Raw genomic sequence first — 15799 nt, 5'->3', positions numbered from 1 at the left:
GCACTGTTCCAGAGAGCCGCGAGAGCAACCCGAACGTTAACGGACTGCACCCGAACGATTGCTTTAGGCGTCAAGAGCGGGATGGCGATGGGGGTTGGAGCGAGAGAGCGATGGACCAGTGTTGTGAGCTGACTGAATGGGGTAGTTCCTAAAATTTCCACGGCATTTTTTTTTTAATTTTCGAGATGTTATAGTTTTATTTATGCTGAATTAAAAAAGTGTTTTAAAAAAGTCAACTTAGAATTAATTTATATTATATTATTTTGTTGTTAGATGGGGCAAGTCAATAAAACCGATTTTAAAGACGAATAACTAAGAAATTAGTATTCGTTAACATATCATATGGATCCTGTACACTTAAACTGGATCGGAGATTAAACCCATAAGAAGTTTCCTAAAATAGAGTTAATACCTATTTCTAAATAAAACAATGAGCACGCGTTAAAGAACTTTTGTAAAAACCTTTTGGTGTTTGCCCAATTGTTTCTTTTCATGAGATTTTGAACGCAATTATCACGCAGGCATTTGTGTCAATATTTAATATTCCAAGAAGGGAAAGTATAAAACTGAGAAATTCTGTTACCAACTTATCACAGTTTAATCAAAGCTTTAAAGATGAAGTTCTTCGCCATCCTTGTCCTCCTGTGCGCAATCCTTGGATTTGCTATGGCCGCATCCAGCACGTCAACGACGGAGGCTTCAGACACTACTCAGAGTCCTTCAAAATCTCCTTGTGGTGGACCCTGCGGCAAGAAATTGTACTTCTTCTACAAATAAGAACTCAAGTCTTAGCAAAACACAAATAAACAAATTTGAATACTAGCAAGTTGTTTAACAATTATTATGGGCAAAACGAAATCCATATTTCGCAATAATACAAAACTAATACTATACAATTATACTAAAACCTAGTCAAACAGATAAATCTTAAATTTTGTCAGCTTCGGGCAAAGTTTCATAAAACTGAATATGGTCTCAAACAAAAGCTATAAGTCATTTTCTTTTATATTAATTATATTTTTTATATTTATTTGTTTTATTATAACTTTTGATTCTTAAACGCTATTCAAAAAGGTGCATATTTCTTCTAATTTACTCCAAAAGACCATTACAAGTGATTTTGTTTTTCTAAAAAACTGACTAAAATTCGTTACCCATTCTCAGGGGCGGACGCAGGGGGGGTGGTCCAGGGTGTTTCCCATTCTTAATACTAAAGTTTACAAAACGAAAAAACCCGTAGTTTTTTTATAATTTAGACCAAAACATAAGTGCAAAATATTTTTTATAAAATCTGTTAAGTTGCACCTCTTGTTGAAATTATAATATTTTTATTCGTAATTCGTGAAGTCTTAAGACTTTATTAATAGAAGAAGTATAGCTTCTTGCCGCCGCAAGGTCCACCAACCCCGCCAACTCCTCCGGGTCCACAGGGGCCGCAGGGTCCAACTCCACAAGGGGATAATGAAGGTGCTTGGGTAGAAGTAGAAGAGCCAAAAGATCCTTCCGTGGTCGTTGTGGAGGACGCGACAAGTCCAACGATTCCGCACAGAAGGAATATGATAGCGAAGAACTTCATCTTACAAACTTGAAATCAATAATGATATTTTGGTGGCAGAACCTATCATTTATGTATATACCTTTCCTTTTTAAAATCAAATATTGGCACAAACGCACGCGTCTTGTTTGCTTTCTAAATCTCAAGAAAAGAAACATTTGGGCAAACACCAAAACTTTATCGCCAAAGAGTGTACTCCGTTGGCTGTTTGCAATTACGTAAAAGCTTAATTTTGAAATTTATTTACTTAGTCAAAGAACTTATGGGTTGCTGCCCCTCGCTGCCCCCCTTTGCGACGACCTTGACTAAGTGTACCGTTGAGTCTTCACTGTACTATAAAGATTTTATGGTATATTTCTTGTCTCCCGGTGGTATTTCTCAAACTCGGGCACATTGGCGCCTCCGATAGCCACAAACGCGGTCACACTTTTATCAGCTAGTTTATTGGCTTTTTCGGCGTGCAAAACTGAAAATATAATTGACAAAAAGCCCGAAAAAGTGCCGCAGAATGAACTCACTGGGTCCTAAGAAGGACGGAAGTCCGAATATAGACTTTTTCCAATCCCCGGAGACGCTGCAGGGCTTCGAATCGATTCGCCAGTGGCTGCAGAAGAACTGCAAGAAGGTGCGTACCAACAACAACGCCACCGCAAACAAAAATGGCGCTTGGCTGGCAGCGAAAAAAGACTGTAACGAATTCCCTGTTTCTTGCAGTACTTGGCCCACAGCTCGGAGCCCATCACAAAGGAGTCCCTGGCCCAGTTGCTCATCCACTTCCTGCAATATGTGGAGGCGAAGTTGGGAAAGAATTCAGCGGAGCCGCCGGCGACTAGGATTCCGGTTAGTATTTGTGTGCCTGAGTGTGCGTGGTACAGGGTGACCCGTGTTGCGTGTGTACACGTAAATATTAACCCTCTGGGGAAAAAAGAGGCTTATCTAGACGGTTACTAATATTATAGTACCTTTAAACTCTAATAGTTTTAAATATTTCAGATTAGAGTCTATCCTCTTTAATTCTATAAAAAGTAACTTTTAAAACAAATTAACTTACGCTATTGTTTTCTTCCCAGATGCGCTGTTTTCTCGACTTTAAAAGCGGCGGTGGCCTGTGCATCATCTTCTCGACCATGTTCCGTTTCCGGGCAGAACAGCGTGGCAAAAAGTTCGACTTTTCCATTGGCAAGAATCCCACGCGCAAGGACCCCAACATCCAGCTGCTGATCGAGATCGAGCAGGCATTGGTTGAGGCGGATCTGTACCGAATTCCGTACATCTACATCCGTCCGGAGATCGAGAAGAACTTCGAGGGACGGCTGCGCGAGATCCTCGACAATCGCCGGGTGGAGATCGTCTCGGACGAGGAGGACGCTACCCACATCGTCTATCCCATCGTTGATCCGCATCCCGATGAGTATGCCCGGCCCATATTTAAGCGCGGCGGACATGTGATGCTTCACTGGTACTACTTTCCCGAATCGTACGATTCTTGGGCTGTGAACAACTTCGATTTGCCGGATCACATTCCGGAAAATCCGGAGTCGCCGGCTGAGCGCTGGCGAGTGTCTGCCTCTTGGATCTTGGACCTTGAGCAGTACAACGAGTGGATGGCCGAGGAGGATTACGAGGTGGACGAACACGGCAAGAAGAAGACGCACAAGCAGCGTATGTCCATCGATGATATCATGTCCTTTGGCGACGAGAAGAAGAAGCCCACTGCCAGTGGCGGAAAGCAGAAAAGGCGGCGATCGCCATCGCCAGCCACATCTGCGTCCACTTCAAAGCCGGGTAAGCGTAAGCGATCCCCCGCCGTGGTGCACAAGAAGTCTCGTAACGACGACGACGACGAGGATCTGACCCGCGATCTGGATGATCCGCCGGCCGAGCCCAACGTCCAGGAGGTACACAAGGCCAATGCCGCGCTGCAGTCCACCGCCAGTCCGGCCCCAGGTGGCAAATCCAGGGGCGACAACGATATGATGCCCATCAAGGGTATGTCCTTCTCATTTGAAAGATACAAAATTATTTCATGACTAATTAAACCTACTCCTATCCAGGTGGGACTATGACCGATTTGGACGACGAGATGACTGGAGGAAGCGCTGCTCAAGCCATGTCAACCGGAGATGGAGACAATTCGCAAACAGGAAAAACAAGTGACAACAGCAACACGCAGGAGTTCTCATCGTCGGCCAAAGAGGATATGGAGGATAATGTGACCGAGCAGACGCACCACATTATCGTGCCCTCGTACTCAGCCTGGTTCGACTACAACTCCATTCACGTGATCGAGAAGCGAGCCATGCCGGAGTTCTTTAACAGCAAGAACAAGTCTAAGACACCAGAAATCTACATGGCCTACAGAAACTTTATGATAGACACCTACAGGTAAGTTTAATGACTACTTTTTTAAACTATTGAGGAGTTATCTAAATCTATAATTTTAGGCTCAATCCAACCGAGTATTTGACCAGCACCGCCTGCAGGCGGAATTTGGCTGGAGATGTGTGCGCTATCATGCGAGTGCATGCCTTTTTGGAGCAGTGGGGTCTGATAAACTACCAGATAGATGCTGATTTGCGACCGACACCTATGGGTCCGCCACCGACCTCCCACTTCCATATTCTGTCGGACACTCCATCGGGCCTGCAGGCCATTAATCCGCAGAAGACGCAGCAGCCGTCGGCGGCCAAGACGCTGTTGGATCTGGACAAGAAGCCGCTGGGCAAGGATGGTGGTTTGGAGTTGGGCGACAAGAGTGGTCTGGCTGGAATTAAAACCGAAGCTCTGGAAAATGGCGCTGGCGGAGGTTTAAGCTCGGGTGTCAGTCAGTTTGGGCTTAAGCTGGATCAGTACGCCAAGAAACCGGCGGCCATGAGGAACCGCACTGCGGCCAGCATGGCTCGGGAGTGGACCGACCAGGAGACCTTACTATTGCTCGAGGGTCTGGAGATGCACAAGGACGACTGGAACAAGGTGTGCGAGCACGTCGGTTCCCGCACCCAGGACGAGTGCATTCTGCACTTCCTACGACTTCCTATCGAGGATCCGTATCTAGAGGATGACGGCGGCTTCCTGGGTCCCTTGGGCTGCCAACCAATTCCGTTCAGCAAGAGCGGCAATCCCATTATGTCCACGGTGGCATTCCTGGCTTCCGTGGTCGATCCTCGTGTAGCAGCGGCTGCAGCCAAGGCAGCAATGGAGGAATTCGCAGCCATCAAGGTAATTTAAAAAACTACTACATAGAAGGTTTTATTTAATCCAAAGCTCGTTTGCTTTAGGATGAGGTGCCCGCCACGATAATGGACAATCACATGAAGAACGTGGAGAAGGCCTCTGCAGGCGGAAAATTCAATCCGAACTTTGGGCTGGCAAATAGTGGAATCGCAGGAACTGGAAACGACAAGGAGGATGAGGAGGGCAAGGAAGGAGGCGCCTCTGCTTCGGCTGGCGGCTCTGATGAGGAAACGAAGGATCTAAGCAAGAAAGACGGTAAGAAACCAAAAAGAGTCGGTTTAACGAGTTTATTGGATGTCGGGGTGTATAAATTCATACAGTATCAATTTGGATACTGTTACCCGATATTCAAAGAAAAATATACTTATTTGTTGGTTCCGATTTTATTTTGTTGAACTTTTGAGTTGCTTTCATCCAAAATTCGATATGTGTTCTCCATTTGGCACTGTATTCGTATATTGTTTCGTTTTTGTGTTGCGCCCAATCTACCAAACTTACATCAACAACACCACCACCACCAACCCAAATAACAAACCACAACAACAGACGATGCCAAGTCCAAAGACAAAACGAAATCGGATAAGACCAACACGAACACAGACTCGAGTTCCACATCATCATCAGCGACAGGCAACACCAACAACACCGACAAGAAACCAAAGGAGTCATCCAGCTCCTCGCCCTCGGGCGACAAGTCAGCCAGCAAGTCAGACAAATCAAACAAATCCTCACCCACAGAACCAGCAGCATCCACCAGTGGAGGCGAAGTGGACATCAAAACGGAGGACAGCAGCGGCGATGGCGAGACCAAGGACAGCAGCGATGTCAAGGAGGGTTCGACAGCCGTATCAGGAGCAAATACATCGGCCAAGGAAGGAACGTTCAGCGAAAACAACATGCAGACAGCGGCGGCGGCAGCTCTGGCATCGGCAGCCGTCAAGGCCAAGCATCTGGCCGCTCTGGAGGAGCGCAAGATCAAGTCCCTGGTGGCGCTGCTTGTTGAGACGCAGATGAAGAAGCTGGAGATTAAGTTGCGCCACTTTGAGGAGCTAGAGGCCACCATGGAGCGCGAACGCGAGGGCCTGGAATATCAGCGCCAGCAGCTGATCACGGAGCGCCAGCAGTTCCATCTGGAGCAACTGAAGGCAGCCGAGTTCCGGGCACGCCAGCAGGCACATCACCGCCTGCAACAGGAGTTGCAGGGTCAAGTGGCGGCCGCAGGATCAATGATCCTCCAGCAGCAACAGCAACTGCCGCAGCCACAACAACAACAGCCACAGCAGTCGTTGCCACCACATCCCCATCTGCCGCAACAGCAGCAACTGCCACCACATCCACATCAGCTGCCGCCGCAGTCGCAACCGCTGGTGGGTCCGACTGCCCAGCACCAACCGCTGCCACCGCACATAGTGGGATCCGTGGCTCCGCCGCCCAATGGCGCTCCATTCGCAGCGCCACCCATTGCGATTGCTGGTGGACCACCGCCCGGTGTGCCAACGAATCCTAGCGATCAGACCGGACCAGCAGCAGCAGGAGCAGCGCAATCTCAGGCTCCTACTCCAATGGGTAAGCAAGAATCCTGAAGATCTAACCATGTTTTTCTTGGTTTTAACTCTTTTTAAACATCTTACAGACACTACACCGCCAAGCAGCGCACCAATCCCAGATGGTAGTGGTGCTGTAACGGGATCCGCGATGCCCCCAAACACCAGCATTCCTCCAGCGACCACTGCTCCTATCGCCGGCGGAGCTCCTCCCTCTTAACTTTTACTTTTAAGCCAGAAAACGTTAAAGTAACTAGTTTTAAGTCGTACGCTCTCAGTATGTATTATGTATACTCCACTTTAAGCCCAACTCTTTTGTGTAATCCGGAGGAGATGCACTACATCTTGACGTGTCTCCCGCTTCGTGTGAGTTTCGTTTTGTGTCCGGTCGCGTCAACAAGCTATTGCACAAATATTTTGAACCAAGTTTCAAAGCCAAACTGGCATTCAATAAAAATCTATTTAAATACAAGTTGGGAGCTGAATTTTTTTATTATAAAAAAGAATTTGCACGTCTTGCAAAGAAATCAAGCTTTATTTTGAAGCTTATATATTAAATTTACGGTTGAGTTCAATAGAGCAGTCGGTTCATTTACAATGAGTTGGTAGTAATTGAGGGGAATCTAATATATATCCTAGGGTAGCTGCGTAAAATGCAGCCAAAAGTTTAATGGATTTTATGGATCATTGAAAGCATGTGCGGCGCCGAAGGATGTTGGGTCGCTTGACCTCCCTTAGTTCGTTGCTGGATGTAGCGCGCTTCAGGTGGGGTGAGTTCGATGTAGTCAGTGGTGATGCGGCAGGAGAATCGGGCGGCAGACTGGAGCAGGATCCACTTTTGCAGATTTTAGGTGGGGGCGGCGAGGTTATGCTTATGTTTGCTCGCATGCACTTTTGGTTGGGTGACATCTCCTGCAAAATGGTATTAATTCTGCTCGATTGTTGAGGTGATTTTCGGGATTGCTCGCAGTCCAGGTTACGACCATAGTGGCCCATATTCTTTACGTAAACGCTGTTGTAAAAACGAATAATATCAGCGGTCTGGCCATTGCCCAGGCTGACCTCGCGGTAAATGCTCCTTTTGGCGTGCGGTTGGCGGCGATAGTGCTGAATAATCATGCTAAAGCTAAGTCGAAGCTTCTCGAGACGGACATGCAGATGGATAGCGCATAGCAGCAGCTGGTCCATGTGGCGGTTACGCAGCAGCCGGCCACCGTCCATGGTAAAAGAGTGCTCGGCCAGGTGCCAAATACGCGGAAATGATTCCACCAGGCATAGACTCTGGCAAAGAAGCAGCAGTCGCCTGTTGGCCAGGCCGTAGAATTTTCGCAGGCAGATGTCAACTCCTGTTGAACCGTTCTCCTTGCCATCAGCCTCCGACTGGACTTCCTGATAGCCGGGTAGGTTTTTACCCAAGCTCCACCAGAGCTGAGAGGCTTTGCGGAATATCAGCGATCCTAGGCACTCGTCCTCAATTACATGTAGATGCTTAACCAGCTCCCTGCCCAGAAATCCCTGATCGTGACGCACCACAAGCTCAATGATCTTTTGGAAGTCGAAGGCATCCAGTGAGTAGCAGTCTAGGACAAAGGGAAATCTTAGTTCCTGCACTTGCTCGTCGTTAACGTGAAGAGCCAGCTCCAGACAGCAGGCCAATAGTGTGGTGGTTAAAGTCCGCTGTCTCAGCAAATGGTTGATCTTTAGCTGAGGCTTGGAATCCAATTCCGAATTCACAATCTTCATTAAAAACTCGTAGTAAAGACCGCTGGCCAACCGGAAACGCTTTTCGGCCGCCCTAGCATCCAAATAATTCTTAGCGGCTGTTATAAAGGTATTCTCCATTTTAAGCAGAGTCTTTTCTACATTTTTAACAACCACTTCTCCATCTTCGCCTTTCCCCAAATCTTTAGTTATGCAGATGGGAAGGCTTTGTGGTAGATCCTGGGTTAGAAGCTTTTTGTGCCCTGGAGAAAAGCTGGATCGAGATGCGGCCAGAGGGCTCTTATAAGAATTCCTTTCATGCACCTTCGTTTCCTGGTAGCAGAGCAGCACCCGTTCATCCATCTCACTTATATCAGCTACATGGCTAGTGTATTTGCGGTTTAACGTTCCTAGATTGATGTCCAGCATTCCCTCCTTAATGATTTCCCGCATGTGGGTGTCGTCGCCCACCAAGCTCTGGTCCATAAAAAGCAGCATAAGGGACTTGTGAAAGAAGGCATTCTTCATCTGCTGCACCCCCTTTAAAGGAAGTTCGGGGATCAGTGCACCCATGGCGTCTAGGGTGTTATATTTGTTGAGAAAGCCAGAGTCGAAGTCCTTGCTGTCCCAGTCTTTAGGCACGCCGGCAAAGTCCCGACGGATAACCTCGGATTGTGGCACCTCCAAGGCGTTAACAAACAGCAGATCCATGCTGCAGACGAGCACTTGGCAGCCGTTGACTAGGTTCGAGGTGGCAAAGCCGGGCAACTCGTTGCGGATGACCAGAAAGAGTAGCCAGCCGAATTCGTAGAGGGACTGGTAATGGGCCAGAACATCCGGGTCCGCATTATCGGCGGGCTGGACAAATAGCCTGTGAAAGATGTGCTTGTAGTGGCGTAGCAGGGTCAATGTGATTCCGAGTCGGCGACGCAGTTCCTCCACCTCCGACTGGATGGTTTTCTCGTTCTGGGCCAGCCAGTTCCAGTGCTCCATGCGACGCAGAAACTGCGATACGTTCACCTTAAAGCTGCGCAGAAGTCTGGTTAGTGAAAGGTTCCAGCAGCTACTCTTTGCCGGCAATTCGTTTGTCTCAGTCTGGGAGTTTCGGGACTCCTCCCGTATTTCCCGGATCTTTACCCGCTGGAGTTCGCTGTAGACGGCGCAACATAACCACTCTTGAACCTCCCCCTCGTTGTTGGACAGCCTGCCAGCGGTATCGAGTCTTCGGTAGGTGGCTAGGGCGCTCTGCACAATTTGGGGATCCAAATCCAACTGGTCGCAGCTTGCAGAAAGCCGCCTCACAAGAGCATCCCCCTCCTCCTTCACTTCGCAAAAGTTCATAACTGCAGATTTGCTGTATATATACTCTACTCCTCTTGGTTTGTTTATTTTCCGGCTTAGTTTACACGAATGTTTGGACTGTACAAAATGCAAATTTCGGAAAGGCGCGAATGGTTTCGATTGCTGTATACCTCTCCGCCATTGTTATCGAGACCTAGCCCTGGCAGCGGACAGCGCGTTCTATCGGTTATCGGTTCCACACGATGGGGGATATATTTAATCTATTACTGCTACTCCCAGGATACTTAACTTCATGTTAGTATCGTAAAAAAGATAAGCTTTAGTTATTAGCTTATATTAGCTAATAATTATGCAATAATTAAATTATTTCGCTTCTCCTTATATCTTAGCGTGCCTAGGACGTCTCCTCTTTTTAACCCAGGAGGCCTTAAAGGGTTAAAAGTTAATTTTTGTTTTCAAATATGCTGCAATCAAATCGTGTCCTACAAAAAGAACAAACTGAACTCTTTGCCATTCAAAAGAAGTTAGAGCAAGTGCTGCCAGTTATCCAGGAGGCTCTAAATTCACTAAAGGTAATTAGGATAACAGTCTTTGTGGGCCCTAATTTTAAATTTACTGTTCCACAGGTGGAGGAACTGCATCTAAAGTCGCAAGTGGTTGGTCTGCAGAACGCAAATATGGAGACCACTCCGTCCAGAGATCCGCTTCATATGGATCTTACTGAACAGCCTCAGCCCACTTCTTCTATGGAATCCCAGCACATTAATAGCCAGCGAATAAATCTCGATACGTTCAGCCAACAGAGGCAGTTTGACGAGGAGGTCGACTCGGACTAAAACGTTTATTATCGGTTGCATCTTGGCCAGAGCTTCACCAGACCACGTACATTTAGGGGACTTAAATTATAAATACAGTACATATATACGTAAGTGTTATATTCGGTTAAAAGTTCCTTTTCTTAGGGGATGGTGGGGCAAACTAAACTACTAAAGCTATGTGCTACGGAACCGGAAGGGGTCACAATTATTCCTGCTCATCGGAGGATTCCGCTGAACTTTCGGCTCGCTTTTTTTTCTTTTGAGGCGCTCCCTGTTTTTGATCCTCGCTGCTGTCGCTGTCGGAGGAGGAGCCACTGCCACTCGATCCTGAGGAGCTGGCATCTTCATCATCAGAGTCGGAACTGGAGCTGCTGGAGTCCGATCCCGAGGAGGAATCCGATTCACTGCTGCTTTCCGAGCTGTCCGACGAACTGGATGAGGACGATGAGCTCTTGCTTGACTTCCGCTTGCGACGGATCTTCTTTGCGCCCGCAGCGGCCACTTCCAGGTGTTCCTCCACCTGGTTCTTTGGCGCCTCCGCTTCCTTTTGGGCCAGATGCTTGCTCAGTTGCTTGGTTCGCGAACTTCGGTGCACGAACTTGCGCTTCTCCTTGCACTCGTAGCTCCAGTGGCCAATCTGTAGGCACTTCTGGCACCGGATTCCATTGGGAAAGTCGGCTGCCTGTTTTGCAGATCTGTTTTGGTGGAATTTAAAGCAAGGTTAGGAGAAAAAGCCGGCTAGGTTCTTCACAAGCGGACTGACCTTTTTTTCTGCGCCAGTTTGCGGGCTGCTAGTCCCACCAAGGTCATCCTAAAGCACTCGCGCAGTCGTTCTTGGGAGGAAATCTTGATGTGGGTAGAAACCAACGTGGCTGGGTGGAAAAGCTGGGGAAAAATGAGTATCAAAAATGTTTTTTACAATTTTTTTCGTCACATTAGAGATGGAAAAATGGCCTACTGTATGCTTCGTGAATCGATTACGGGTAGGTGGCTACCCTAACAGTTATCGCTTATCGACACCTAGCAGCTGCTTGCTTATATTTTGTCTACCTGGTAATTTAATGTGTGAATTTAAGTCATTAATAAACTTAAAGCCCATGTAATTATGCACGGGACTGCAAAAATAAGTAACAAACTCCAAGTGACCGCTATTTCACCCTGAATTGGCTGGCACACTTTGTCAATAAAAAACAATAACAAAACTCTGTGCTGAGTAAGCAGCGAAAGTGATTGCAGCAAAGTCCAATCACTATCACTCGGTAAACGGTTCGCTAAAGGCTAATTGCTGGACACTAAACAAAGGTTTCATCACCAGCTTTCCATGGAGGACAGTGCATTAGTGCCGAAGGCGGGCAATCGCCCCATGCCGCCCGAGGAACTGGCCATGCAGGCGCTAACCAAACAGCTGTACAAATCCCGCCTCTTCCGCGGTTACTACCTGGAGCGCTGCTTTGTGGAGCAGGTGGGCGGTTACCGGGACGTGGTGGTTTTGCAACGCAGCGAGCGGGAGCTAGAGAAGCTGCTTCACTCGAGCGCCGGTCAGCTGCAGAAATTCTACCAGCGTTTTGTGCCTAATATGTGGGTGGGCATCACCTGCGGCAGCTATGGCAGCTATAAGCACACACCGCATCCGGGTCAACTGGAGACCTGCATCTGGACGGAAACGAGTGACCTGGCCTTTGGAGAGTACTGGTTCAGCATAAAGACCCTGCGCTTCAGGGATCAGGAAGTCCAGCTGAAACTAAAGATGGTGCGGCCGGTGGAACCCGAGCCAATGATGACACCAAGGCGCTCTCTGTCCCTCAATCGAAGTAACCCCACCAAAGCAATCACAGCGGGCGATGGCTCCTCGAATGCCGACGAGGTGGCTGAGCAGCTACATTTAGGCCTCAATGATTTTCTGGACGTGTTGCAGCAATGGGGCGATGGGGTCAAGAAAACGGTTTACGATTTCATGGCCAACGATGTCAACAAGAGGAACATTATGGGCACCATTCGGTTTCTAGGCCTGCTCATCTTCTCTGCTTTGGGTGGAGCAGCAATGGCCCTGAAATTCCTCGGCGTTTTTGCTGTGCGCTTCCTCTTCGAGTTGAGCCGCTTTACCCACACCGCCACTCCGATAGTGTTTAAGCTTATCGAGTTTCTGAACAAAATTGTGGGCGCTTTCTTCATACTCTTGACTATGATTTGGAAAGACATTGTCAATCGCGGCCAGCCGGTACAAAAGCAGCAGCTAGAGGCGAATAGTCGCTTCAAGAGCATTGAATACGAGCGCTCCGAGCCGCACCGACGAAGTCCACGCTGGTGACCCCGAAGCAAATATCTCTAGGTAAATTTGTGTAATTAGTCCAGGGTGGAAGGGCAACGATAAATCATTGAAATTGTGTTATTAGCCGTAAGCCAACCGAAGCCAATCCCAAACCCCGCTTCGAGTTTGAAGGTATTTGCTCCGCAAATATGGGGGCGCCTATGAGATTTCCAGATTTTAGCCAAATGCAATATTGTAAATTATATGATTGGTCTGCCACTGGCAAACAATCGCATGCTTATTAACTCTCACTGTTAATTCATTGTGTATTGTCCAAAATTTGTTTTATTTAATCCGTTTAGTGTAAGGTCCTGTATTTAATGTATCGAAAATTATTGTGAATAAATTGAATGCAATATGCGAAAGTCGAAATGAAAGAGCATTGGTTTTCGTTAGTTTTAATAGTTATACACTTTCCCTTTATTACTTTAGTTGATTTTAATCTCGTTAAATTGTTCTCATATATATTTATTATGTATATACTCGTATGTGTTCATGCTGTTGTCTTCGGTCTGTCATCGAACTTTACACAAAATGTTTTATTTATTTTCCGTTTGCTGTGCTTAGTTTCAGGGTGCTCTCGTCAGAGAAACTCCGCGTTCTGCGCTTGGTTTTACATTGAGTGGAAAATGTTCTATGGCATTTCAAGGAGTGTCTCTGCTTTTGCTGACTATTTTTGCATCCGGAGGGTGCAATGGGGCATCCTCTGTGTCTAAATATTATCAATCATTAAACAACTAAATTATACTTTTTGTTTTCCGTTTCGGGGTGATATACTTTAATTAGTACATATACATATATTTTATTTCATTTTGCAATGTTATATTAATGGAATGCTGCTCAACAAACTTTGCTCATAAACATTAATTTAATTTTTGCTTTCTGTTCGGTTTAATAATAAACTGTTTGCAGACAATAAAAAATGTGTGAGAGAGTCAATGCAGGGGCTTGATATATCTTTTTGGGATTCGGTGAGGATCGGGTATTAGGGTTGGGTTTGTTCTGCCTTGTAAAATACATATGTATGCTGTCAACATTATTACATTATTTATCATTAATCGTTAATCTTTATTTTTATTATTAGTTCGGTTTATGCACTAACTTGCTTGTCATTGTGTCGCCAACATGTTTAAAAACGCACAAAGTAAATATAAATTTTAAAATTTCTTTAGTTTATCATATTCCATGCCGTTTCGTGTAAATACATTTCATTTGTTTAAAAGTAAATGTACAATATACAGTTTAATGTCATAACTGTTAATTTTTTCGTTTCATCCGCTTGTTTTTAATATATTTCGTCACTGCTAACAAATAATTACACATTCATAGCATTCTCATATAACGTCTTGTCTGCAGAAAATAATTTGATTTTTGGTTTTATTAACAATTAGTTAGACATTTAGAGCAAAAACATTGATAATATAGAATTTGTTTGGTTTTTAGTTTATGCATAAAAATTTGTCTAGTGAAATATATAAATATATATGTGTATATATTTGTTTCAAAGGTTTTGAACTGCTTATTGTTTATAATTGCATTTACTTTCATTTGTTATTTGTAATTTGTTAATTGCGTTTTTAGTTCTTGATCTTTCAAGTCCAATTCAGAATATTATTGTTTTGGCATTTTGTTTTTAGTTTCGTTCAAGGAAGTTTCGTGTCTTGTTAGTATGGAACAGCAAGGTGAGAGTTTTTTAAGAAAAAATCCTAAAGAAGTTTAATTCGAACTAAAACTGTTCGGAAAAGAAAACTTGTTGGCGCGCCTTAAATTGAGCTAAACAATTGGTATTTTATTTATATGCATTGTTATTTATTCTTCAACGTGTTGTGTTTAAGCATCAATCAATGATAATTGAATATTTTTTTAATGTTTAATATTTTTGTTTGACTAAAAACTATTTGAGGGAGAAATAATACTCTTGAATGTTATTTTCTTGCTCTCAACTAATAAAATTACTAAGTTTTATTTCGCATGTAATTCAATTGCAAGTTTTAAAAGAAAAGAGCATTTTTGAGGATTTTCCAACTCAAATATTCAACTTTTATTTTGGGTGTCTCGTATCTTTACATATTTATATCTATATTTTATTATAATAATTTTTACACATTAAATTCAAATGCATTAATTTATCTGTATACATATATATGTGTATATATATTTATATATAATTTATTTATAAATATAAATAACAAAATTTTCCCTTTGAAGCTTGTTTTGTTTACTCAATTTTTAGTCACTATATTGAAATATGATCTGCATTCTATAGCATTAGCCAGTTTCTCGTTTAGACTGCATTCATAGTTGTGTGTCTATATAAGTACTTATTGATAGGTAACTGACTGCCAGATTTTCGGATTTCGTGTGCTGAACAATTGGCAAGTAATACCGACGACTCCCTCTACCGCTGCCACTCGGTGTGTCAACCAAATAAAATGTAATATAGTCGATATATTTGAATACCAGATTGGCTTGGGCTTGGTTCAATTCGATTCTTTTCGGGTAAAACGTTAAGGTTGAACAAAATCGTTTTCATTTTGCTTTAGTGTCTTATATCATGTCGGAAGGTAACTGAATAAAACGCTTTGCTCTGGGGCCAATAATTGAGTGGGTGTGTGTGTGGGGGGATAGTATCTCAACCAACTTTTCCAATAGGCCAACCCAAGGCAGGTCCCTAGGGTTATGTTTGCGGACCACCGGCACTAGAAGAGCGCTGGGACTACCGCCTCGTCTCATGGATAGCCCAACATCGTGCGCTTTAGGCACTTCAAAGTTCTGTGGTTTCGAATGTGTTTTTTGTTTTTTTTTTTTTGGTTGTATTTCGATTGGGTTAACAATATTAGGGTAATCAATCAAGGAGGAAACAAAGGGTAGAAAGGAATGGAAAGAAAGATAAAGTAAAGATAGTTATAAACTTAGAGCCAACTTAGAAGAAACTACGATATAAGCTCTTAATTACTTTAAATCATCGGTATCCTCAATTAAATCGGCGTACTCCTCCCAATCGTTGTTAGTCGAGCGTGTGCGCAAGTTTGATATTGTCGGTTCGTCCTCATCCCCCTCCCCCTCCGCATTCGCGTCGTCATCCTCGCCGGCCTTCCTGCCTTTTCTGCGTCCTCCGCCGCCGCCGCCGCCGGTGCCGCCTTCGTCAACCACCTCGTAGTCCTTGAGTTCAGCTTCCAGATCCTTTTCCCATTGTTCCTCTGGCAAAAGACGGAGCAACAAGCAGAAATATCGATTAGAACTTGCGTGGCTTAGCAGCTCGGTAACGGATATCTGCTTATGTAAGGATATATAATAGGTTTAGCATACATGGTTTACACATATCGTATATATTGGT

The 15799-nt window shown here is 44.9% G+C and overlaps 8 protein-coding genes across 20 annotated transcripts in view; 4 read left to right on the top strand and 4 right to left on the bottom strand.

Moving 5' to 3' along the window:
• Window positions 1-196: 196 nt before the first annotated feature.
• LOC108096777 lies at window positions 197-822 on the top strand. The gene has a single exon (XM_017198656.2). The coding sequence runs from the start codon at window positions 616-618 to the stop codon at window positions 775-777; it is 162 nt and encodes a 53-aa protein (XP_017054145.1). The 5' UTR covers window positions 197-615; the 3' UTR covers window positions 778-822.
• Window positions 823-1288: 466 nt separating this feature from the next.
• On the bottom strand, window positions 1289-1870 carry LOC108096766. 2 transcript variants are annotated; one of them, XM_017198636.2, is made up of 2 exons: window positions 1638-1870; window positions 1289-1584 (listed from the first exon to the last, which is right to left on the bottom strand). In XM_017198636.2, exons 1-2 carry the CDS (start codon window positions 1711-1713, stop codon window positions 1361-1363), a joined length of 300 nt encoding a protein of 99 aa, XP_017054125.1. In that variant the 5' UTR covers window positions 1714-1870; the 3' UTR covers window positions 1289-1360. The 2 variants fall into 2 exon arrangements, with proteins under 2 accessions (XP_017054125.1, XP_017054134.1); XM_017198645.2 differs by having other exon boundaries at window positions 1289-1870.
• A 92-nt stretch (window positions 1871-1962) lies between these two features.
• Window positions 1963-6805, top strand: LOC108096745 (SWI/SNF complex subunit SMARCC2). Of its 2 annotated transcripts, none has more exons than XM_017198610.2 (8): window positions 1963-2180; window positions 2270-2395; window positions 2626-3544; window positions 3610-3940; window positions 4000-4774; window positions 4834-5044; window positions 5528-6355; window positions 6423-6805. In XM_017198610.2, the coding sequence occupies exons 1-8, from the start codon at window positions 2064-2066 to the stop codon at window positions 6551-6553; spliced, it is 3438 nt and encodes a 1145-aa protein (XP_017054099.1). In that variant the 5' UTR covers window positions 1963-2063; the 3' UTR covers window positions 6554-6805. The 2 variants fall into 2 exon arrangements, with proteins under 2 accessions (XP_017054099.1, XP_017054090.1); XM_017198601.1 differs by having other exon boundaries at window positions 5336-6355.
• On the bottom strand, window positions 6801-9495 carry LOC108096758 (retinoblastoma family protein). Its single transcript, XM_017198621.1, has one exon. The coding sequence runs from the start codon at window positions 9373-9375 to the stop codon at window positions 7018-7020; it is 2358 nt and encodes a 785-aa protein (XP_017054110.1). The 5' UTR covers window positions 9376-9495; the 3' UTR covers window positions 6801-7017.
• Window positions 9496-9541: 46 nt separating this feature from the next.
• On the top strand, window positions 9542-10265 carry LOC108096723. The gene is made up of 3 exons (XM_017198567.1): window positions 9542-9630; window positions 9726-9908; window positions 9963-10265. Exons 2-3 carry the CDS (start codon window positions 9798-9800, stop codon window positions 10170-10172), a joined length of 321 nt encoding a protein of 106 aa, XP_017054056.1. The 5' UTR covers window positions 9542-9630; window positions 9726-9797; the 3' UTR covers window positions 10173-10265.
• Window positions 10164-11104, bottom strand: LOC108096715 (zinc finger CCHC domain-containing protein 10). The gene is made up of 2 exons (XM_017198554.2): window positions 10918-11104; window positions 10164-10849 (listed from the first exon to the last, which is right to left on the bottom strand). Exons 1-2 carry the CDS (start codon window positions 10962-10964, stop codon window positions 10360-10362), a joined length of 537 nt encoding a protein of 178 aa, XP_017054043.2. The 5' UTR covers window positions 10965-11104; the 3' UTR covers window positions 10164-10359.
• A 62-nt stretch (window positions 11105-11166) lies between these two features.
• LOC108096705 lies at window positions 11167-12839 on the top strand. The gene is made up of 2 exons (XM_017198543.1): window positions 11167-11413; window positions 11470-12839. Exon 2 carries the CDS (start codon window positions 11476-11478, stop codon window positions 12460-12462), a length of 987 nt encoding a protein of 328 aa, XP_017054032.1. The 5' UTR covers window positions 11167-11413; window positions 11470-11475; the 3' UTR covers window positions 12463-12839.
• A 9-nt stretch (window positions 12840-12848) lies between these two features.
• LOC108096643 (synapse-associated protein of 47 kDa) overlaps window positions 12849-15799 on the bottom strand; it is a 28748-nt gene continuing 25797 nt past the window's right edge. For 9 of the 11 annotated variants that reach the window (XM_017198408.2, XM_017198417.2, XM_043209162.1 and 6 more), the window contains 2 exons: window positions 15419-15662; window positions 12849-15234 (listed from right to left, as the gene is read on the bottom strand). In XM_017198408.2, coding sequence (XP_017053897.1) covers window positions 15192-15234; window positions 15419-15662 — 287 coding nt within the window. In that variant the 3' untranslated portion in view covers window positions 12849-15191. Of the gene's footprint in view, window positions 15663-15799 lie in introns of all 11 variants that reach the window. The other 2 variants (XM_043209164.1, XM_043209168.1) reach the window with 1 other exon arrangement.

The sequence above is a fragment of the Drosophila ficusphila genome, unplaced genomic scaffold (assembly GCF_018152265.1).
Source record: "Drosophila ficusphila isolate 14025-0441.05 unplaced genomic scaffold, ASM1815226v1 contig_791, whole genome shotgun sequence".
Classification (NCBI taxonomy): domain Eukaryota; kingdom Metazoa; phylum Arthropoda; class Insecta; order Diptera; family Drosophilidae; genus Drosophila; species Drosophila ficusphila.
Note: the sequence above shows the minus strand (reverse complement) of the source record. Positions and strands in the feature narration are given on the sequence as shown.